This window comes from Toxorhynchites rutilus, chromosome 2 (genome assembly GCF_029784135.1).
Source record: "Toxorhynchites rutilus septentrionalis strain SRP chromosome 2, ASM2978413v1, whole genome shotgun sequence".
Classification (NCBI taxonomy): domain Eukaryota; kingdom Metazoa; phylum Arthropoda; class Insecta; order Diptera; family Culicidae; genus Toxorhynchites; species Toxorhynchites rutilus.
In genome coordinates, this window is record NC_073745.1 from 160,062,252 (window position 1) to 160,087,571 (window position 25,320).

Consider the following 25,320-nt stretch of genomic DNA (forward strand, 5'->3'; position numbering starts at 1 on the left):
TGGTGCGTCTTCTCGACTCGAGGAATCCAGGATAGAATGGTCACTAGCCGGCGTCCCTTAACACGGATGACATAATCTTATCAGCTATTTTTTTTTATTTTTTGTCACATTGAATGACTTCCATCGCTGCTTTCTACGCATCCGACGATCTTTTTGTTCCAGGTGTGTATCCATAGTTTCACCATCGTGTTGCTGTTATTGGCTCAGTGTGAGTAAACGAAAGTAACTTACCCATGCGTAATTTATTGTAAATTGTTCAATTGTTAAATTGTAAACACACATCTTCTAGGTGTCATCTATTCAACGTCAATTAACGATTGGTCAACAATTGTTTTGTAATTTCGAAAGGTCGTTCGACATCATCAATGTTTGAACTCTCTGATTTGAATTAAATAAACGATTTCAATTTGTTACTTTTTTATTTTTTTTTATTATTTTCACTACAATCATAGTGCTGAACTTCTCAACAATATCTATTTGAGTTGAATGATAATTGTCTTCATTATTATGTAATGATTTCTATGTTTTATTTCTGCAATTACAACTATTATTATTACATTTAGTAATCCTAGATATGAAACTTTTGTGTTATTATGCAGAGATTCCAACTCTTAGCTACAAATCAGAATCAAACAAATTACATTAGATAAACGAAATGATATAGTATACTGAGTGTACATGTTTATAGTTATTAGCATGGAACAACTGTTCAGTCGTGCAATCAATAAACGCTGATTTGTCATCAGGTCGCTTCAATCATCCGATAAACTCCCCAAATCAGCACCAACCAAAAATAATAAGCCCATATGAATCATTAAGCGCCGGTAGGCTTCATCGCTGCATCGCTTCGGGTGTTTGCATGACGTTTGAAATATTCGCACGTTTCTGAAACTGACAGATGGAAATAGGAAAGAGAACTCATCGTACATCGTCATTTTTTAATTTACCCATATATCTACTCGAAGCGCGCTTTCAACAATCTCTCAACAGGTCCGTTGATATGATGAAATTGATTTTAGCGAAGCGAATTAGTGCTACGCCTGGACGAGCCGCAATATGTCACGCCGTAGATTACGCCTTTCAAACGGTCTGTATAAGCAGAATTAGGTATGAGCACGAGGCTGCGATAATCTGAAAGCAACACGTAAAATTTATAGCCTAGAATCGGATCCAGCAGAGACTTGCACATTCGCTCGTTGTTTCACAGCCGTGGACCGTGGGAGGCAATAACCAGCGAAGGTGGAACAAGTGAACTTACCGTCATGAGAAAAGACCTGTCCAATGCGAAATAGTAGAACGATATAACGTCTCCATGGGCGCGATTGCATAGTTGGGATAGTGTAGCTACCTAGAAGATAGAATTCTAGGTTAAATTTACACTTGGAATAGAACACAACAAGTTCTAATTTCGTACTAAAATGTACGATGTTGTAATTGATTGTCTTAATTACTAACAACTTGTCGCTAAATTGAGCTTTTTTCCTCACATTTGATTCTGTAATTATTGATAGATAGTCAGACAGTATATGAAGAACATTATCTGGGGTTTTTTTTGTGGCGATTTATGTATGCAGAAATTATGGATGTTGCAACACAACAACGCACCATCTCACTAGTGTATCACTGGGATCGCATTTTCTGATTAACTTTTTCTCTATCCATAACTCAAATTACCACCGTTTCAGTAATATTTTCATATTTTTTTATTGTCGATTCCCAGTACAGGATGTTGCTGTATATGTTCTACAAAATTTGATAATGCTCATTATCCAGAGACAAATGAACGCAAAGTTAAAACCTCTTAAAAACAAAGAACGAAATGAACTCATATTTTCAAATGATATGAATCTTGGTAATAAACGTAATAGCTGATAACGCCTCTTCCAAGTGATTGTATTAGATCCGTTAGTCTAATCGGTTGGAGACCGATGGGAAATAAACAAAGTGTACCCAGTCCAAGATTTAAAGAAAAAAAATAAAAAACTTACACTTTTAGCCAGCCGCCCATCGATGCAATGAATGCCAATGCGCTGCAACCATTCAATAGATTCTTCCAACTGTAAATCAACAAATTATAAACACACAAATTGGTCATCCATAATGTCTAGTAGAAATCATGTAGTTAAAAATGAAGTATTAAACTCGATACAATAAAAACGAAAAACATGAAATTGAGGAAGGTCCTACGAGACTCTATCCGAACGCCACAGAACGGTAAATCGAATACCAGGTGCTAATTAACAGTAAAAAGGTGAAGCAAAATTTCAATTACCCCCACGGTGTACTTTGATGTTCCATCAACAACGAATGCTATTTCGAGAAAACTGAGTACCGCTGACACAAGTGAGAAGATCACCGTATGGAGATCATCGCTGTCCAACGAGGTATGCGCCAAGTCACAATAGAGCATATACATCTGCAATAAAGAAGGTGGTAATAAATGATGATGATTAATCTACAGTCATGAATGCATGTTATTTTGCATTGTACTGTCCGTTGCTTTCTGCTAATTGATGGGAATAAAATAACAACTCCCCACATAGTGACGAAACATAAGAATTAATGTGAAAAGTTCAATTCTCCGTTGAATTATGGAACAAAACATAAGAATTAGGTAGAAAAAAAATTATAAGAGGTTGTGTTCAAGACACGAACGCATTGTTGACGTAGAACTACGCTGTAGTTTAATTCAAGTCGCTTGTTTATAACTGCGGATATTTTTTTATAATGCTACGAAAATTTTGAAATAACCATTCTACCAGTTTAGTTGCCCTGAAATGTGTTTTTATTGTAGAATAATTTAACGATAATTGTTTGAAGATTCATTCTTGTGCTCGCAGAAGAATATATGCTCGAGATAAGTGCAGCTGTCATCCTTAGTGGAGAAAGTTTTGCTACTGGCAAGTGAAACCAAATCGCATACAACATTTTAGAACGACATTTACTTTCTTGGTGACTCAATAAACGAAATAAACTCTATCTGTTAATATCAACAACCTCGAAAAGAGTAGCACTGCTTCATTATGATCAATATTAGCCCAAATGCAATCCTAGTTGAAAGCAGTTTTGCGACTGACACGCGAGCCCAAATAAATTAATAACTTAATATAACTTATTGAATAACTTGGTATTCCCCAAATATTTTTTCGGTGCACAACCTTAACACCTGCTTCACCATAGCGTCAGTTCAATGCATTGATAACAGAAAACAAATAATGTTAACTGATTGGAAAAAGGCTGAATATTTGTCTCAGCAGAGATTCATTACCAATACCCTAGCGTAAATATTTCCCTCTCGCTATCTTCCCTTCTTTTTTTCCGAAATATATATTTTATTAGGGCACATATGACGTTAGCTTGACCGGGCCGGGAGTTCAATATTTTGACAATTTTTGTCTTACAACTATGTCAGTAATATGTAACCGATTACTCGCGGTTGGCTCGAGGTTAGTATTACAAAGCTTCTCATAATTGGGATGTTGCAGTCTCCAGTACTCTGTATGTGTGGCCGACACGGGATACTTCCTATTGGGGTGCAACTGACCATTGATCAGCGACGCCTCCCTAGTCTGTAGCTCATATCAATCGTGGTGCACCTCTCTTGACTCGAGGGATCCAGGGTAGAATGGTCACTAGACGGTACAATCTTCAGCTCGTGTAGTGTTGTCATGAGCGGTACAACCTTTGGCTCTTGTTGAATGTTCAGTGGCCTGCACAACCTTCGTCCTGTGTATCTGTAAAGAGTATGTGTATGTATTGCCGCGACTAAGTAAAAGTTTATCGATCGGATAGGAGGGATATTACAGGGATACAACGGAGGAAACATCATTAAACGTTGACATCGACGTTTCGGCATCTTCCCTTCTTGTTTATATTTATCATTATGACTGCATAATTTGCAACACCAAACAATCATCAATCATAGCATAAAAAAATTAGGCGATTGTTGCATCGTTACAGGGCCAATGCACACGGGAGCAGATACAAATGGGGTTGCAGCGTAGCGAAGATGCACTATTTTTACGTACGGGTAATAATAGTGCATCTTCGTACGCACACAATCCATATACGATGGCTAGAAGCAACTAAATATACACAAACTTATCTCCGTTTTGCGCTCTTCTCAACAAAAGTCCTTTCTGTTGATATTGCCAGTCTAGATTAGCTTAGCTTCCATCCTTTGTGAAGAGAGTTTTCCTACCGTCATGCGAAACCAAATCACTGACAAAATTCCTGAATATTTATTTTCTTGGTGTGCTGACGATAGCCTAGCTTGATGGTTTCTCACACAATTGGGTAGCTCAGAGCTTTAATGCAATGGCGTCAGTTTGATGCAATGATTGCAATGCCAAAGACATCAGCGAGTGAGTAATTTGGTCGCGTCCACAGCTCAATCCGAAACGAAAACATGTGAGGACGCAAAACAAGAACAAACGATATTCATTGCTTTGAATACAGAACGATACTAAAAGTTTACCTTTCTTTCTTGCTTGATACTTCATACTTCTTCAGTTCATTCGTCTGTAACCTTCAAAAAGGCCCTTGGAAAACTTTACTTTATCCATGATATTCGATCCCTCGCCGTCCAGCTCGCCCAGCAACGATGTTGTTCAGTCGATTTTCTCACGAAGAATGAAAGTTTGCCTCAGCGAGATCCACTGTTTGTACTCTAGGCAAATATTCCCCTTCGTTCTTCTTCTCTTCCTTTTTTCACGGAGACTTTACATCTTACGATTTTCCCTTCGTTCTTCTTCTTCTTTTCCTTTGTTTACGGAAGCTTTAAATCTTACGATTCATTCATCTCCGAGTTTCCCTTCGTTGTTCGTCGATAAGATGCTCGTTATTGACAGCTCTGTTCGGGAAAGCACATAAATGGACAGAACAAATGTATGAGAAAATAGGAATGCTTCCAATTTTCATCATTTTAAACCATATACAGACTATGGGATTATAATGTAAAGCATATCAAAAAAATCTTAGGGAATTCCCGATTCGTTTGGTATGTAAATCGCCAAAATCCGTTCGCGGCAAAAATAGTTATTACGGTAATTTTATTTCATAAAAACGTGACCTGTTTTCTAATTTGGCACCCTCAATGAAAGACGTAGTTCTACGTCAAAAGACTAAGATCGTGAGAGAGGCCATTCACTTTGGAGATGTTAACTCTCCCGTACTCGCGTGCAAAATCATAACTTGTATACTCGCGCCAGTGTCACAGACCGGAAGTTGAACTTCTCTGTAATATTGCTATTGTGTATTTTTTAGGCTTTATTTGTATTTATCTGAAGAAGAGGGTATAATTGAATGAAAAAACTCCAGAAAATATGTTTTCTTCATCTTCATTCAGTTTTAATAGTCATCTAATTCAGCCTTCCCAAAACAGAGTATTTTTTGATACCCCTACTCAAATAACCAAATTCGTATTTTTTCATGTTACTAATTGAAAGTAAGCAACTGAATATAATTCATGTGTGACCATTTTATTTAGCGAATAATTTGGATTTTGCTTTTGCACGAATGAATCTAAAGACGAATACTATTTGAAACCGTTCAATCCGGTGACTTAAATCAGATAAGAATAGTCCGGTAATGATCTTTTGCATTATATTCAATAAATATTTCACGCCACTAACATGAATTTATATATTTCATTGAACAATATTCTAAAATAGGGAATAAAATCACTTGCTCAAAAAGTTACTCCTATTTTTCACTAAGATCCCTGACGTAGGGTGAGGAGATAGAGTTAGCACCCGGAATTAATCGGGATAGAAAGGCATACAGCATGAAACTCGAACTCGTTATTGGGAACACTTCTTCAAAAATATCGTAATATCAACAAATACAAATATTAAAATAAATTAAGTAATTAAATTGTGGTACCAATTTTAATGCTGAAAAAAAAATTAGCTGATTATTTTTAAATTACGGTACAATTTTAAGAAGATTACCACGATCAATAAACTAAATCGTTTTTGATCAATCGTGAGGGATAATTATCAACAAATTTACATACTATTGTTGCCCCATGATCTGTTGCCATATTCTGATCACATATTGTGTGTAGCATATTACGTGATTGCTTTCATGCTAATCAAACATCTCATCATGATAACGTTATATGTAATGCATATAATAACCATATTAATAAACGCCACGGGCGCTAATACCAATCATCAATCACTAGCTCCAACAGTACAAATCTGAACTCCAGTTGTAATGCATGGTAACATATTAAATGAAACACCAGAAGTTTGTAAATTGACAAGCACGCATTCATATAAAAACAATTGATCTTTTGTCACGTGTATGCATGTATGCATCACCCTAACCACAGCATAATCACAATTAATCACCCAGTCTGACTCTTGTGCTTGATTGCTTGAAAGTGCTTACATACTGTACACAATTACCTGGATAAGCTTACCTCAAATGTCATTTGTCCAAAATCCAAAACGAGTACAAACAAAATAGACGGTGAATATATTTCAATTATCGCCATTACAACATCGTGCATTCTGTCGTATTGAATAATTAGCCCATCCAAATGATCGGTTAATTTGAGTTCGATGTTTGTTAATGTATGAAAGCTAATATTTGGCTTCGCTTGCATTCTATGGAACCTACGCACCCGGATGGACAGTTCGCGGTTTAACTCACGTACGATACGGCCAACCGATGAAAAATTTACACAATAGCGAGTGACCAGTAATGAGCGTATCGTAATCGGTGCCATCACCGCCACCGACAGGAACCAATCGTGGCCCGAGTAAAACCGATACGTCGGGTTTATGTTTAACCACAGAACAACGAGAGTAGCCGCCTCATATGTCAACAGCAGCACTAGGCCTTTCAACCGTTGAAATTCTATCACAGAACTGCCACTGCAAATTAAGGAAGAGAGAAGAGAAATGGATTAATTGTTGAATGCGAATCGAACTGGAGAATCACCTTAAAGATAATATTATATTATAGAGAATAAAAGCCAATCGAGGATTTTATTGAATCAATGGTATATGTACTTAACATACAATCATTCTATACCAAATCGATATATTGGTTCTCCGATTATCGCGAAAATTGGTAGCTTGTTCTCTATCGCAAAATATTAGATTTATGTTTGATTAGGGTGGTAATTTTTATGTTTGATTAGGGTGTCCATTTCCATTTTATGATGATTCGAAAAATAATTTTTCCCCTCTTTTTCAAAAAAAATCATAACGTTTGAACTACTGGATCGCTGCAGATGATCGACATATCAAATGAAAGACAATAATCAAGTCTTCACATGCAAAAAAAGTTTGTTTTCGTAATTTTTAATTGTGTTTATTTTTATAGTATATGATTTAGAAATAGAGGGTGCTATATTTGTTTATATTTTTCTTGAAAGCTTAGGTCTTCTCACACAACATATCCATTAAAAAAAGAAGAAACAGAAAAAACATTAATTTTTTTTTCGGTTTTGAATTATGATTTTCGAAGTGACCATTTTTTTAGTCTTCGTTCAATATTACCAATCACACCCGACTAGACTACCATGCGCCTACATTGATTTATAGCAGGGGTGGTTAAACTTTTGAGCATTACGGGCGATTAACTGTTCATAATATTAGGCTGCGGTCTACCAATCCAATAACTAATTAATTGGTTAATAAAATTAACCAATAATTAATGTGCACCCGTGGCCGAGTGGTTAGCGTCACACCTAACATGCCGGGGGTCGGGTTCGATTCCCGTTCTGGTCGGGGAAATTTTTCGTCAAAGAAATTTCCTCCGACTTGCACTGTGGTCACGCGTATTCTAGAGTTTGCCACTCAGATTGCGTTCAAGGCGTGTTATTTAGCATAGAAATATCAACCAAGTACTAATAATAATGACGCAAGTAATACTACGTTGAGACGGCGAAGTTCCTCTAGGAAGGTTAGTGCCATTCAAGAAGAAGAAATAGCCCTTTAATTCAGCCTCCTCAAAACAAAATTATTGTTTCTTGGTCTGTGAGACCGTATGCTCGAGTATAGAAGGATTAATTTGAGGAAAATCATAAGTAATACTAATAAATATCAAATGATAAATTATTTTATAAAATAAAAATAATTATCTGTTACTAAACAATTGATAAGTAATACTTTATTTTTATAAAGTTTCATCAATCAATATCGTTGATTTTTTTTGGAGGAAATTGTGATTTATGAACATACAAAGTATTTATTTTCCATAAAAATAGATGATTATTACATTCCTCAATTACTTAAAAGCTTAAGAACAGATGAAACGGATATCCGGCAACCGGATATTGGGGAAAAAAAACAATAATTTCCCATTAACACAAAATGATTCTTTTTTCAAAATCAAATCAATATTAACTCATAACATAAATTCATTAACACTATTACTTTTATTATAAATTTTTTAACCGACCGATAACGCTTTAATTCGTGCACCAGGCCAGTTTCAGTGAACAGTCTTTCACTGTAAACACTATTGCAAGAAGCTGAAAGATAAACTCTAGCAAACCTTGCCAATTAGGGTACTGCTTAGAGCAGTACTTTTTTGCTCCATTCCCTCTCTTTCGAAAATTATCCCAGTGCTTCCACCCTATCGGTATTTTGTAAGGAAGTCTGTAGCATATCAGTAAAATAATGAAAGAATACAAACGGGTTTCAAGTTATAGTCGCAACAAATTTGGTTTTTACTTGTATCTGATTTCAAAAAAAAAGGTAAATAAATTCTGTCAAGTCAGTATGGTACCTGCGCCTGAACGATTTCCGCCAAAGTCGAAATTCGTCGAACGTCGATTCGTCAAAATGGTCTTTATACGGCTTTCAGAGCATATCAATACCAACATTTTGCGATGCAGAACATGTCAATATCTTAGTCCTGCTCAAAGTTATTGATGGGTCTTCATCCAAAAACTCATGATTTCAATTTTAATTTACTCAAACACAAAAAATAACATAGTTTTGAAAATCACATATTATATAGAGTGAAATATGTTCTTTCAAATTCCGTCAACAAACATTTTTTATGTTTTCCCCAGAAAGAATGACAAACAAATGAAAAGAGCATGTTTTTTGGGAAGAAATATCAATAACTTTGAGTAAAGTTGAGATATTGACAAGTTCTGCATCGAAAAATGTTTGTATTAGTAAGCTCTAAAAGTCTTTCGAAGACAGTTTGCATGTAACATTTGAAACATAAAAGTTAGAGCAAAAAAACATTTTTTTTCATCGTGACCCTAACGTAACTTAAAAAAAAGGCGCTATATCGGTTATTTCAAGAGATAGAGAAAAACTTTGTTCTACAAGATGTTTTAAATAATTGGAGCTACAACATTGTCAAACTATGTATACCTCTATCTATAAAGATAAGAAAGTTAGATTTTTCACACAATTCCCCCCTTTAAATGACCTAATAGGGAGGAATTCCCCACCGGTTGAATACCACTGGCTTAGGGTCTGATGATCACCAAACGTAAAGAACGTAATTCCGATCGATGCGAAATGTTTTCGCATAACATGCGATTTCTTTAGTAATGGAAACTTGATACTCTATTGAGGAATATTCATTCTATAAGGAACATTAAATCATAGTGCATTATTTTTATATGTAAAAAATGCGTTTATTACTCCCCAAAGTGTAAACCTTTATTTGCTTCATTTGCTTCGGTGTCGTATTTGCAAAAAATATCTTCCACCCGACTGTATCTATAACAGTATAATAGAGCTAACGAGCAAAATTCGCTTCAACTAGAATTACAATATAGGGCCCAATATTTAATGTTAGAAATTTATATTTTCTAATTCGTCACTGTTGTTCTATACATGACTATATTTCATGAGAGAAATCTGCATAAGTCTCCAAAAGGCGAAGTTTTTTCCAAAAATTTAGTTCTTTTGATTTTCTAAACCTTACGCCGAATGTTTCTAGCATTTTCAATTGGTCATTTAACAAATGGTATGCCTAGAGAAAACATTGTTGAAATTGTTCCTATATTTTGCTTACAAGTTATGATCTAACAACTAGATGTATTAATATAAAACAACTAAAAATCTGAAAGAAAATATTAAAACGGAAACTTTAATGAAGAAACATCTACTCTTACATCTAATATGTTCTATTCAGGTTAGCATAACCACCTTATAAATGATCACGACAAATCCATTGCGTTTGGAGTTGACATTATCCTAGACCAGCTGGCGGGCACCTAGGAATACCTACGCGGGCGACTGATAGACCGCGGGCTACCGTTTGGCAATCCTTGATTTATAGCGACTGTAACATGGTTACATTATCAATAGTCTTTATAATTTCTAATCCTTGACTATCACCCTATACGTGTAGAGTTGATTCGATTTCGATAGCAGAGAAGACTAGCTCATTGACTTTCATTTGATATGTCGATTTTCTGAATCGGTCCAGTAAAAAGTGTACCGTTTAAAATCCGCACACACAAAATTCATTCTCAAAATTCGAGTTTTTATCCGACTATCACCAAATTTTCAGGGAGTAGAAAGAACTAGAATTAGTTTTGCCATCATTCACTTCCAAAGTTCACGAAATTACCTTTATATCCGAATGCGCGAACCTTGGCCTTAACCCCAACCATAAGCTTCTGCACGACCTCAGAATCGACAGTTTTTTGCATTTTAATCCATGCTTTCTTCATTTCTTCTACATTCTCCACCACTTTAGGTTGTTTTGAGAGGCGCCCCTTCATAATGGCCCAGTATTTGGCATTCCCGGAGTGTTTGGGGGATCTTTCGTCACGAAATCGACATCATTCGCCTTACACCATTCGTAAAGAGCCTTCAGAAGAGGGAGAAGCCACTCTTGGAGACACTTTTCCAAATACTCCTTTGCAATCATGGTGCTTACGGTAACGAAAGGTGTACTTCGTTTTACTCAAATATATATCGCACGGCAAATTATGAACTTCTTGGCGAACTTCGACATCTTCTGTGTCCGGAGGTTCATCCAACGATGTTGGTCATATACAGGTTTCCCGGAATCTGGTTGAAGTCTGTCTTTATATATGTCTCGTCATCCATTACGCCGCAGTGTGGTTTCGTCAACTTCTGGTAGTACAACTTCCGGGTACGACTTTTTGTGACTGCATTCTGTTCCTCTTCACGGTTTTGGAACTTCTGAACCTTAAAAGTATGTAGTCGAGCTCGAGTTTTGGTATTCTGCATGCAAATTTTTAGTCACTGGTTTAGCCACTGAGGCGTTCGGAATTCGCGATTCCCAACTTTTTTTCCGATGGCACGATGCGACAGATCCTTATTACCGAAATACTCGTGCAAAAATTTTTCGCGCACGCAATGTTCTTTTGTCGTCATTTTGAAAATGTTTGTGCACCTGATGAAATCATGTGCTATGTCCACGCAAAAATGAAACAAATTTTACCCAACAGATCAAAAGTTAGAGCAATCAATGATTTTGAGTACGCTAGGGTGCCAATGGAAACGGTCATGTCGAATTTCAAAAAATTACCCCATAAAAATGTTCACCACCTCGAAAAAACACCCTATGCAAAATATCAGCTCAGGGCCCTCATTGACCATCTTTGTGTTGTTACAGAATAACTGCGTCCACGCAACAATCATCAGCGATGGAGATCGATCCACGGTCGAAATAAGATCGACTCATCCATACAACTGCTCTGCTCTGCAAGACACATCGAGCTGCTGTTCTATAAATAACTCAACAATGATCAATCAACTGTCTTTGAAATGTAAATACACTATAGATATACGAATAGATTTATAAATTGAGTGTTCATCAACATTGTTACAATTTCCTTATATCCCATCCTTCTCCTAAAAATATGTCACCCTCCTAAACTCGAGTACACCGCGAGTAATCGGTTTTCCACCTTACTAACCATAGATGTAAGAAAATTGTTTATATATATAGTTTTAAAATTATATTTAAGAATTCGGCTCCTTTAAACTTAAGTAACTGAGCCTGTAAAAATAAACGAATTAAAAAAAAAATCAACTGTCTCCGCTGTCCGATCTAACTGAATAATGGAAGAACAGAAGGAAAAACTCTTACGCCTAAATGGCTACTGTGTAAATGGCTACCATATGCAATGGTCTAGAAGGGAATACTCTAACGCCGAAAAAAATGGCAACTGTGTAATGTACTAATTATAGATATGATAAACATGTGTCATGTACACGATTAAAATTCATATTTGAAAAGGATTGAAAGTTCTCTTTCAGTTCGACCAGCGTAAAGAACGGATCTTGGTAGATCTCTAGGAAAGTGAAAAGTGCAATAGAGAGTTACACAATAGGAAGTGGGAATATAGGTGGTATAAATTTTGAAACTATCATAAAATATCAGTATTGAAATTTGAATTAAAAATCTAGATCGTAATTGATTTGTAAGACAGAAACCTGTGAAAAGTCAGAATTTAGTAAATAGATACATTTTGTATTTGAGTGGTGTGAGACAAAGAGGTAATCTAATAAAAAAACTGTACTGTACTGTTCAGACCTAATTAAGTTCTCGCTTGATTAGATATCTTTCAAGCGAAGGTGCCAATTTGGGAGTGTTGAAATCCCTATACTTTGGCCAACCTTTGGCACCCGGAAAGGCCATGTGTGTCGCATACGATAAGCCTGGAAAAAGTCACACAACAATCCGGAGAAAGCGCATACACCATTACGTGCGTTACCATTCCGCTCAGCGTAGCAGCAAATACACTTGTTCTCGACCACCGAGGGAGCCACAGAAAAAACTTGCAAGTACACCAAGGTTTTTTTTACGCGGGGGATACGTACCTCGTAAAAAAACCACGTTAATTGGAAAATCCGCGTAAAAAAACCATGTTATGCATGAAACTGTCAAATGTAAAAAATAATAAATAAAACAGAAATTTCTCTCACGGTAGCCTTTTTGGTGTAATTTTGTGCGCATCGTATTTAAGGAATTTCCCGTGAAATTTAAATTATTCGACCTGATATCTTTGACAAAGCATCAGTTTGGACAACTGTTCACATATTCAATGAGAGGTAAACAGATATTTTGATTGGTTTCAGTGATTAATTCGCATTCGAAATTACTTTGTTGTTTGGGGCAAAATGAGCCACCACTGGATAACGACTAACAATGTCATGTTTTCCAAAGCTGATCTACCTCATCAAATGTTGCTTTTCAAGGGGTTCCTTTTGTGGCTTTGACAGTGAAAAAATATGCCACCTCGACCAAAACCAAACCTCAATATGTAAACCGTTATGTGTTTCTTATTACTTATTCGCACCTATGAGTAAATTCTAATTACTACTTTAGGTGAATAAGCTCAGCTAGATTCATACATGTACCTACTATTTCAATAATGATTTAAACAAATTTAGATAAGGAACAACACATAAATCTATCCCATTTGGCATGATATGTGTAATTGTTCATTTTACCACCACCATTTGATCATTTTAACCGCATGATAAAAATACAGGGTTTTCCATTTCGGGCTTCCGAAAGTATACAGCGCTGCGCTGACAACCGTTTGACATAGCTGTCAACCAAAGCGTCATATCGTTAGTTGAATGTCTGCCATTTTACAATATGTTATATTTTGTTAAATTATACTATAAAAATGATGAAAAACTGGCAAATCTTTTTCGAGCATTACGGACGGATTTTGGTCGTCATGGACGGCCTACAGAGCACACAATCGCTAATGTAGTGCGTAAATTCGAACAAACTGGATCCGTAGCGGATATTGTGAAACCTGTGCATCATCGTAATGTGCGTTCGGCCGAAAATATTGCTGCTGTTGCTGCCAATGTGGAGGATGACCCGAATGTTTCGATTCCACGGCGTGCTCAGCAATTGGGCTTGTCAAACACATAATTGTGGCGAATATTGCATTTGGACTTGCACCTACATCCATATAAAGTCCAACTGGTACAAAAATTAGAGCGTGGTGACCATGGAATGCGTCAGGCATACGTCGATTGGGTGAACGAACAACAGCAGCAAAATGCTGAATTTTCGCATCAAATTTTCTTCAGCGATGGGGCTCAGAAAATCCACACGTGATTGTTGAGAGGCCATTGCATCCGCCAAAAGTCACTGTTTGGTGCGCATTATTGTCTGGTGGAGTCATCGGGCCGTATTTCTTTGAAAATGAGGACGGCGAGACGGTAACTGTGAATGGTGAGCGCTATGGCCGCATGTTAACCGATTTTTTTTTGCCACAAATTGAAGATATGGATACGGATGACATGTGGTTTCAGCAGGACGGCGCCACGTGCCACACAACATGACCGAACATGGCCATATTGCGAACGAAATTTAAGGGACGCATAATTTCGCGTTTTGGTGATGCCAATTGGTCGTCCAGATCATGCGATTTGAACCCGCTAGACTTTTTTTTGTGGGGTTATGCGAAAGACCGTGTCTATGCCAACTCTCCACAAAATCTTGAACATTTGAAAGACAACATTCGTGAAGTTATGACCGAGATACTGCCCCATATGTGCCGAAAAGTCATCGAAAATTACCTGTTCCGGATTAAGGTGTGCGAGGAAGCCCTAGGTGGACATTTGAATGATGTTGTATTTCACACATAATGGCATAAACCAAACTTTAATTCGAAATAAAAAGTTTCATCGAAATTCGAATTCTAAGTGTATTTTATTTCAATTTACTTTCGTAATTTAAACTTGGAAAACCCTGTATATTCGATCTTACATCTTTTTTTTTTCTTTTAATGAGAAATGTACTATTTTTTTTATAATAAAAATGGTTTGATATCTTGAACAACAATTAGTTAAGGTATAATATTCTTCGAAGAACGGAAATTGTAGCGGTGTGTGGACGCAGTAAATGGGCTTATTCCTTAGGGTGTTCATTTTAACCGCTTTTCCCCTACTTGCCTGGCGCTTATGTGAAGTTTGTATCGCTCCCTTGTCCTCATGATCCTTACTCCCGTTACACATATTAAACTGAAAATTGCTAATTGTGTAGCTCTCATAATAAATAATAAGTTTCAAAAATAAAGGAGGTTGTGTCCAAGACACGACCACATTGTTGACGTAGAACTACGCTGCTATGTTATTCAAGTCGCTTAATATTATTTTAAAATGGTCCGAAATTTTAGAAAAAAAGCCCTGAAATGGATTTTTTATCGTAGATTCAGTTGAAGATAATTGATTGATGATTCATTCTTGCCCTCGTAGAACAATACACTAGCTGATCTTGACATACACTCGGCTACAGGCGATTATATTCTTGTTGCACCAGCACCATTATTACACATCTGATAACTACATCAATCTCTCTTAGGCACCACATAGAAACAACAACAACAATGACAACAGTTGCAATTGGAATTCATAGATTCGCACCTCTAGACATCGTTCGTACAACGAAAACCAACCAGCACCAATCGAGCATTCAACATAACATTCATACAGAGCCATGCATTGGTGGCTTGAAGTGATTAAGAAGATAAACACTTCTCATTAAGGTGAAGGTGGAAGCTAGCCATTGTAGTAGTATAGGTAAACCCACGAGTAAAAATGGGGTAATAGTATTTGTGAGAGAAGAGCAAAGCACACGTAAATAGATCAATTTACTTATCAGACTGTGTGGCGCTTCATTGACACGAGTCTTTGAAACATTTGAAAAAAATAACAATTCAATACTAAAGTTAAATGTATGAACGATATGTTCCGATGAACAACTGCAAATATAAATATATATAGAAGGTGCATTTGCATCTTTTGGGGGTCTTTTGGTATTAATTTGGTTCTTCCGCATAGTAACTCGATGTTGATAATTCCTTAATATTTTCCTTCGTTGATCGTATTGTTTTCACATATTCACGTTGGAGAGCCTTAATTTTGATTGAATGTAATACTTTTCCGTTTACTGTTTTTGAGAGCATAGGCAGCCGTGGCAGTGTTCCGAGCTCTGCGATACAATTTTCTTACCCAATGTAAAAGTTGCTAAAACATACATTATAGACCCATTAAACGTAAAAATAATAATTGTATTGATATCAACACAATTTCATTCTATTGATTTTCATGACATGAAACGCTATGACTCACAAATAACATTTTATTGAGTGATTTTTATAGCTGTTTCGATGATGTTGTCTGGCATCAGTGTCGAAATAATAACGATGCTTTCACCAATACAAACAAAACCAATGCGGAAGATTGAAAAACGAAAATTTAACTTTCAGAGCACTTGCTAGAGTTTTCCGACGTTTTTCACTATACAGTGCGACAGCAGATGAAAATTCAACATCTTGTAAGTAATCGATTAGAATCTGGTTGATATTATTTGATGGGAAGTGTGCGAAAACGATCATTTTCTTCACACTGTTTCGCAAAATTATTGATTTTCGGGCGAGAGGTGAGGGAGGGAGATGAATGAAATGAGCGCCATTGTGGCAGCCATTTGTGGCTAGCTTCCACCTTCACCTTAAGTTGCGCTATTCTCAAACGACATCCGCGCGACGAGCTGTGTGTACGAGCGTCGTCTTTAGACGACATGAAATTCATACTGCTCTTCGATCACACCAGCGTGATGTGCATACTTTTTGGCGCAGTGCTCCGAACAGGGGTAGCACTTCGGCGGAGCACACTCCCGTAATGAAAGGGTTAACGTCTGCTTCGCCATAGCGTCAGTTCGATGCATTGATGCAATATCAAAGAAACCGGAGAAGCCCTTATGATGACCTAAAACAAGCGATGTTAACCCCTTCCCGTATTATTTAATACGTCACACATTAAGTGATTTCACTAGCCTGCTGAGCGTTCTAGCGCCCTATGTTATTCAAGTACCCACGAGTGAGACTCGATGTTGTACGGGAAAGGGTCAACTGGTTCGAATAAAGAAAAAGGCAGAATATTTGCCTCAGCAGAGATCCATTATGCATACCCTAGCGCAAATATTCCTCTTCCGCATCTCTTAGCCGAGCAAAAAAAAAGTAAACTTGTTTTCGATGGCGCTGTACACAAACTAATAGCTGATTTACACATTGACCAGTAATTGGCGCCAGTTACTTGAACGTCAACGGCACGCCATATTTAGATCACCAGTTGACTGGTGCTGTGCGTTTATACACATTTTCAGCAACTGGACAGCTTGGCTGTCACTTTATCCTCGATGACGAATGACAGTCGTCTGGTGGCGATAACCATTTTGGGAGGCAAATTAATCTTTATCGTTTTTGTAAGCCCGAAGGCAGTTTTAAATTGCCAAAATTTAAATGAAAAATTTTAATTCTTGTTAATTTACTAATTAAAACACGTCGTACTGAACCTTCATCAGCTGTTTTTATATAAATTTCATGATATTTCCATGATTTCATTGTCTATTATCATTTTCGCTTCACAAATCGAACACATGAAGCACAATGCCGTCAACGCGAATGGAGATTCTTCCATGTATACGTTGAGGGAATTGAATTTGATGTTCCTTGTACCGTCGAACCATCCAGTGTTGGCAAATCTACAGATTTATCCGGAAAGGTATATTTTTTTAACTTTTTTTTGTTTTGTTCTGTACAGTAAGAACACAGATGTTTCTCATAAAGCACCGATAGGAACTGTTTTTAAACGGTTTTATTTAGCTTGCCCTGTAATTTGTATGTTTGTACGTTCATATGTTTGTAACATGTTTGTCTGTAGCGCATTACCACATCGATAGAAATTTGAGCCCCTTCCTGTTGACCGATTGATCTGAAATTTGGAACACACCTTTATCTCTGCAGTCATTATAAAACTGGGAATTTCATGATTTTAAAACTCCAATATGGCTGCCGTTACAAAATGGCGGATTACATATTCTCCCAAACTCCTTCAATATGGGTGAAAGGGCTTGGCTAGTAGAGCACAATTATTCATGAGGAATGCAAATCCAAAATGGCAGCCACCACAAAGTGACGGATTACATATTTTCTCAAAACCCCATCAATATGGGTATCAAATGAAAGGGCTTGACTAGTAGAACACAGTTATTCATGAGAAATGCAAATCCAAAATGGCCGCCACCACAAAATGGCGGATTACATATTTTCTTTAAACTCGATCAATATGGATATCAAATGAAAGGGATTGACAGTTATTTATAAAAAATGCGAATCAAAAATGGACGCCACCACAAAATGGCGGATTACATATTTTCTTTAAACCCGATCAATATGGATATCAAATGAAAGGGATTGACTAGTAGGACACAGTTATTTATGAAAAATGCGAATCAAAAATGGCCGCCACCACAAAATGACTGATTACACGTTGTCTCAAAACCCCATCAATATGGGTATCAGATAAAAGAACTTAACTAGTAGAACACAGTTATACATGAGAAATTCAAATCCAAGATGGCAACCTCTACAAAATGGCGGATTACACATTTTATCAGAACCCCATCAATATGTATATCAAATGAAAGGGATTGACTAGTAGAAGACAGTAATTTATGAAAAATGCAAATCCGAAATGACCGCAGTCCCCAAACAACTAATTACTTTTTAAATGGTTTCATTCAGCTTGACCTGTTCTATGTATGTTTGAATGTTTGTAGGGTTGTCCCATATTAATAGAAAATTGCCCCGTTCCTATTGACTGATTGATCTGAAATATGGAACATACTTTCAATTCTACTGCTACGTATTCTATGACCTTGAAAAATTTATTTTGGCCTTCGCTAAAAATGGCTGAATGACTTGGCTGAATGACGAAACATAATAAACAACATAAATTCAAAAAGGTCGCCGCCACTAAATGGTCGACTATGTATTTTTTGCAATTCCCTCAATATCAGTATCAAATAAAATGATTTGACTAATAGAATACAATACATCATGAAAATATTCCGAAGAAAATTAGGTAAGAAATAAACGTTGGATTTCCATTATCCACAGTTAGTTGTTTCATCATATACCCCACGATGTTATTTTAGTCTCATCATTGCCCTAGATCAATGAAAGAACGGATGTGATAATTACTAACAGCTACTTGTCAAATTATTTTCTAGCTCTTAGTACATTAAACCGTTTAACTTAAAAAGGTTTTTTTTACTTATTTTATTTCCTAGTTTCTCTACATTAAAACCATCCAAAAAATTTGTGTTTTTTCAATTTTTGTTTCTTACCTAACTTTCTTCGGAATATTTCGATGGTGTACTGTATTCTATTAGTGAAATCATTTCATTTGATACTAATACATAGTGGACCATTTTATGGCGGTGACCTTTTCGAAATTATGTTGTTCATAGTGTAGTGTATTCTCCAAGTCAAGCCATTCAGCCATTTTTTAGCGGCGGCCAAATCAAATTTTCCATGAACATGGAATACGCAGTTTAATAATGACAGTAGAATTAAAAGTATGTTTCGATGTTTGTTGGGATTTTTCATGATCTACTGTGTTCTACCAGTCGAGCATCTTCATTTGATACCCATATTGATGGGCGTTGAGAAAAACATGGCGCCATTTTATGATGGCGGTCATTTTGGATTTGCATTTTTCATAATTTTCCATAAATTTCTGAAAATATGTAATCCACCATTTTGTAGTGGCCGCCATTTTAGATTTGCATTTCTCATGGATAACTGTGTTCTACTAATCAGGTCCTTTCATTTGATACCCATATTGATAGGGTTTTGAGAAAATATGTGATCCGCCATTTTGTGGTGGTGGCAATCGTGGATTTGCATTTCTCATGAATAACTGTGTTCTACTAGTCAAGGCCTTTCATTTGATACCCATATTAAAAGGGTTTTGAGAAAATATTTGATCCGTTAATTTGTGGTGGCGGCCATTTTGGATTTGCATTTCTCATGAATAACTGTGATCTACTAGTCAAGGCCTTTCATTTGATACCCATATTAAAAGGGTTTTGAGAAAATATGTGATCCGTCATTTTGTGGTGGCGGCCATTTCGGATTTGCATTTCTCATGAATAACTGTGATCTACTAGTCAAGGCCTTTCATTTGATACCCATATTAAAAGGGTTTTGAGAAAATATGTGAATCACCGTTTTGTGGAGGCGGCCATTTTGGATTTGCATTCCTCATGCATAACTGTGTTCTACTAGTCAAGCCCTTTGATTTGATACCCATGTTGATGGGGTTTTGAGAAAATCTGTAATCCGCCATTTTGTAGCAGCCGCAATCTTGGATTTTTAAAATAATGAAATACCCAGTTTTATAATGACTGCAGAGATAAAGGTGTGTTCCAAATTTCAGACCAATCGGTCAACAGGAAGGGGGTTAAATTTCTTTTAATGTGGTAAAGCGCTACAAACAAACATGTTACAAACATACAAATTACAGAGCAAGCCAAATAACACTGTTTAATTATTGTCTTCACCATATCCGAAAAAGATTTTTCCCCTTCCAGTACAAATAAATATATGGCACCACTGAAACTGCATGGCATTTCGATTTCACACAAATGTCTAATATGACGCACTGTTTGGAAAAAATTGTCATTTATCTATTGGCGCCAGTATCTAGAAAATTTTATAACTGTGATCTACTAGTCAAGGCCTTTCATTTGATACCCATATTAAAAGGGTTTTGAGAAAATATGTGAATCACCGTTTTGTGGAGGCGGCCATTTTGGATTTGCATTCCTCATGCATAACTGTGTTCTACTAGTCAAGCCCTTTGATTTGATACCCATGTTGATGGGGTTTTGAGAAAATCTGTAATCCGCCATTTTGTAGCAGCCGCAATCTTGGATTTTTAAAATAATGAAATACCCAGTTTTATAATGACTGCAGAGATAAAGGTGTGTTCCAAATTTCAGACCAATCGGTCAACAGGAAGGGGGTTAAATTTCTTTTAATGTGGTAAAACGCTACAAACAAACATGTTACAAACATACAAATTACAGAGCAAGCCAAATAACACTGTTTAATTATTGTCTTCACCATATCCGAAAAAGATTTTTCCCCTTCCAGTACAAATAAATATATGGCACCACTGAAACTGCATGGCATTTCGATTTCACACAAATGTCTAATATGACGCACTGTTTGGAAAAAATTGTCATTTATCTATTGGCGCCAGTATCTAGAAAATTTTCTATTCACTGGCGTGGCCAATTACATGTGCGATACTTGCGATAATTACATACAATTACATGTGCGATACTTGCGCAAAACCTTTAGCTTTTAGAATATTTCACGAACATATTGTTAACTTGGTGTGTGTAGATGAAGTGAACAAAATATAGAGAAGATATAAAAACGATTTATTAATGCCTTTACAAAAAAATTGTGAATTAACACAATTTTTTGTCAACCAAGTCAATACCAAATCCATTTAACTAGCTTTAATTTGATCCCTATAACGTGTCTGTAGGATCTTTCTACACAGAGATATTTTTGGTTGAATGAAAAATTTCGCCTTTGTTTTTGATGACGAATAATTTTAACAAACTTTCGTTTTCATGAGTTTGTGGGTGAGGAGTTCATGTGTATGTAAGATTGGGTATGTATACGTGTGAGTATCATCACTCCTTGCAATCATAGAACCTACAAACGCATGAAATCGAAAGAGTACGCGTAGCATTATGAACTTCTAATCAATATGCGTTGAAGTGCTCCTTCAATTTACTCCAAACTAAAAAAATGGCTAAATGTATCAATATGAAAAGTTCATAGGTGTTTTGGGGATACACTAGGCTAAGAATTTCCCTGCTAACATTAGAACGTACTGCAACGTTGGCTAAACTAAAGATGATTTCCTAAAATCCTGTTTTTGGTACTTTTTTAAAATTGATGCAAAAATGTAAAATAAATTTGTTTTCGTCAAAGCAATAAATTAAACTTGTACAGAATTTATTTGAGTTTTTAAATGTACCTTTCGGTTTGCGGTGCAATCATTGTTTATTGAATTATTCATTATCAAAGACGAGGGGGTAACTTTTCATTCAAACAAAAATATCTCTGTATGAAAAGGTCCTATGTGAACGTTATAGATACCAAATGAAAGCTGGTTTATAAGGTTAATTAAATTTGCTATTAAATTGTTTAGAAAAAAATGGTAATTCACAAAATTTCTGTGAAAACAGAAAGAAATCGATTTTTTTCTGCTCTATATTTTTGTCCTCGAAATATTCCAAAAGCTGAAGGTTTAAGCTTTAAAATGATGTATATATCATTATCTTTATAGAATGTTTAGAAAGCTTATTTTCGACCTTCAAAAGTAGTGGAAAAAAAACTGCATAGTGGAGTACGATTACGAGTTTGAGTCACTGTATTTGACAGAATGTACGATATAATCTTCTCTGAGAAGACGATGTGGCTCTAGGAACGATAGTGTCATTTAAGAAGAAACAGAAGGATAAGATTCTAATGTTTGAGTCGTTAGATCACAACTTGAATCCAAATTTACAATTCACTCTCACGAACACGCATATATACTACCTGTATTGCTCGACGAGCTTTTCGAAATCCTTATTCAATTCGTCAATTTTATCACCATCCACAAGCTGTCGCATGTAAACAACCAACGCGACAAACAAATTAAGCAGCCAAACTATGACGAGAGATATGGATTGTTTCAAATACTTCTGCTCTACCCCGAAGACCAATCCTTTATAGAACAACACGGAAAATGCGTAGGAGGACGATCCGAGTGCCAATATTGCCAAGGGCCAGCTCCATTTTGCAACTGTAATTATGAACCACTTGCATCGCAACTTGACGCCAACCCGATCGGAGCGAACCGTGTGCAAACCGAATGCATTCTCGATGAAATATAATATCACCAGATTGAGCCGCATGACCGTCCGCAAGCATTTTCCCATTTTGAATGAAACACTTTCCGAAAGCGGTTCTGTGGCAATGTGAGTATGATAATCAGTGCGACTATGATACACAGTGAGAATAAATTTTACTTCTCAGATAAATCTCCTGTTTATACATAATGTTATTACGTTTTTATGGTGTAGTTAACATTTCACTTTTTGGAGTCATGTCGTGACAATAAACGTTCATATAGAATGCAGTGCTAGGAGCCCTCTCATTAAATCAATCTATTGCAATGATCGATATTCTCGTGAAATTACTGACGGAGGCGATAAATTGAACTAAATGTAATTACTTTTTTTTCATATCACAATGCCCAATCAGTGTACAAATCTCTCCTTAATAAGGCGTTTTAATTGGATTCTTGTATTTCGGCCCCAGATATGACCAAATGAAATTTCACCTCATTTCCAATAAAAAAATAAAACGAAATTCGCATTTGTGACCCAGCATTTCTGGAAGCAGAACATGTTGCACACATGGGGTGATACCTTTTAATATCGATATTGTTGTTGAAAAACTTTTTATTTCCATCAATTGATACTAGGTGTACCGGTAAGTTTCTTCGGTTTTACAACAGATTGCTTAACTTGATTATTATTCCAGTGAATCAAATTCCCAGACATTCGTTGGAAAGCTACTATCATTGCGCGTCTTTTTCAGTATATGTCAAAAAGTTGAAGCGTAAACAACATAGTTTTTTACCACTTCGAATATGTCGAATTTCGTACCAACGAGAGTGTTTTTGCAGGGAGTGTTACTTATTACTTCATTATGAAGAAATAAGCTGCGGAAAGTCATCGCATTTTGGTGAAAGTTAAGAGTGACCATGCTCCGAACGTGTCAGACGTGGTTTGCACGGTTTAAAAGTGGTTGGAAGACGAAGAACGTTCCGGACAGCCAATAAAGTTTGAAGATGAAGAATTGGAGGCTATACTCGATCAAGATCCGTCACGAATGCAACAAAACTTGCAGATACACCTGGAGAAGCTCAGCAAACCATATCCGATCGTTTCAAAGCAATGGGAATGATCCGAAAGATAGGACATTGGGTGCCGTATGAATTGAAGCCACGAGACGTCGAACGCCGCTTTTAACGTGCGAACAACTGCTCCAACGGCATAAAAGAAAGGGTTTTTTACATCGAATCGTTACTGGCGATGAAAAGTGGGTCCATAACGACAATCCTAAGCGTCGGGCAACGTATGGATACCCCGGCCATGCATCAACATCGACGGCCGCGGAATATTCATGGCTAGAAGGTTATGCTGTCTATTTGGTGGGACCAGCTGGGTATGGTGTACTATGAGCTGCTAAAACCGAATGAAACCATTACCGACGACAATTGATGCGTTTGACCCGTGCACTGAAGGAAAAACGGCCACAATACGAGCAAATTTATTTTGCAGCACGACAAAGCTCGGCCGCATGTCCCGAAACCGGTCAAAACATACTTGAAAACGCTGAAATGGGCGGTCCTATCCCACCCGCCGTATTCTCTAGACATTGCTCCGTCCGATTACTACCTTTTTCGATCTATGCACCATTGCCTGGTTGACCAGCACTTCTCCAATTTTGATGAAGTTAAAAATTGGATCGATTCGTAGTTAGTCGACAAACCGGTCGATTATTTTCGCAAAGGGATCCGTGAAAATATATTTCGGTTGTACGAAGGATTGAATAAGCTTGTCCTTAGTGTCGAACGTCAAAATGAGACCGCAAACGAAAGAATATTGTTTTGTATGTACAGACCACAAGATAATTCCAAGAGAAAACAAAATATCCATTCATCTATTTACTGAAAATTGATTCAGATGCAACTTCAAACAAATGGTTACTGAGACCTACGTGAACCTTGCGGTTACATCACAGATATAACCCACTCCTAGTTTTTAACGAGATCCTCCAACAACCGGAAGGTCAGGGTTTAGTTTTCATCCCGATGGCATGCTATCGACCGCTCCAATTATGTCAGGATCATGTGAAGGAGTTCAGGTTTTGTACAGAAAGCAAAACACAAAAGCCGTATCCATAGGGTTCGTAGACAACTCTTTGGGCTCATGAGGACAATTGGTGATTGTGCTAAGAATCTACAGTTTATGACATTTTTAGAACTGGTTAATCTGTTTACCCGCTTTTCACAGTTTCTACTGATCACTGAGAAATGTTTCTAAGCCACACAGGTGTGTTGGTAGAAGATAATCGCAAACTCGATGGCGTGCACATTACAATGCTGTGAAACCAATTTATGGGTTGATCACAGCCGCTGGAGTATTATGCGACTCAAACACTGGATTACGTGCACAATTCCTCCTACCAAAAGTTTATGATTTAAAATTTTTTTGTTATCTGTACTTCTGATGCTTTGTACTACATGAAGTAGTTATAGCGCAGAATATTTGAAATCAAAGGACCAGTAACGTTGAGAACAGACCCATAGCACTAATAATTATTCTCGCAGTTGAATGGAACAGTTTGGTTGAAATGGCCATTCAAAAGATTTCATTATAATCCAACGAAAATTT

General features: G+C 36.7%; 1 protein-coding gene across 1 annotated transcript; it reads right to left on the reverse strand.

Moving 5' to 3' along the window:
• Nucleotides 1-770: 770 nt before the first annotated feature.
• Nucleotides 771-22,794, reverse strand: LOC129771223 (uncharacterized). Its single transcript, XM_055774648.1, has 7 exons — nucleotides 22,412-22,794; nucleotides 6,428-6,884; nucleotides 2,273-2,416; nucleotides 1,989-2,057; nucleotides 1,259-1,348; nucleotides 948-1,131; nucleotides 771-891 (listed from the first exon to the last, which is right to left on the reverse strand). The coding sequence occupies exons 1-6, from the start codon at nucleotides 22,792-22,794 to the stop codon at nucleotides 1,081-1,083; spliced, it is 1,194 nt and encodes a 397-aa protein (XP_055630623.1). The 3' UTR covers nucleotides 771-891; nucleotides 948-1,080.
• Between the last annotated feature and the right edge of the window lie 2,526 nt (nucleotides 22,795-25,320).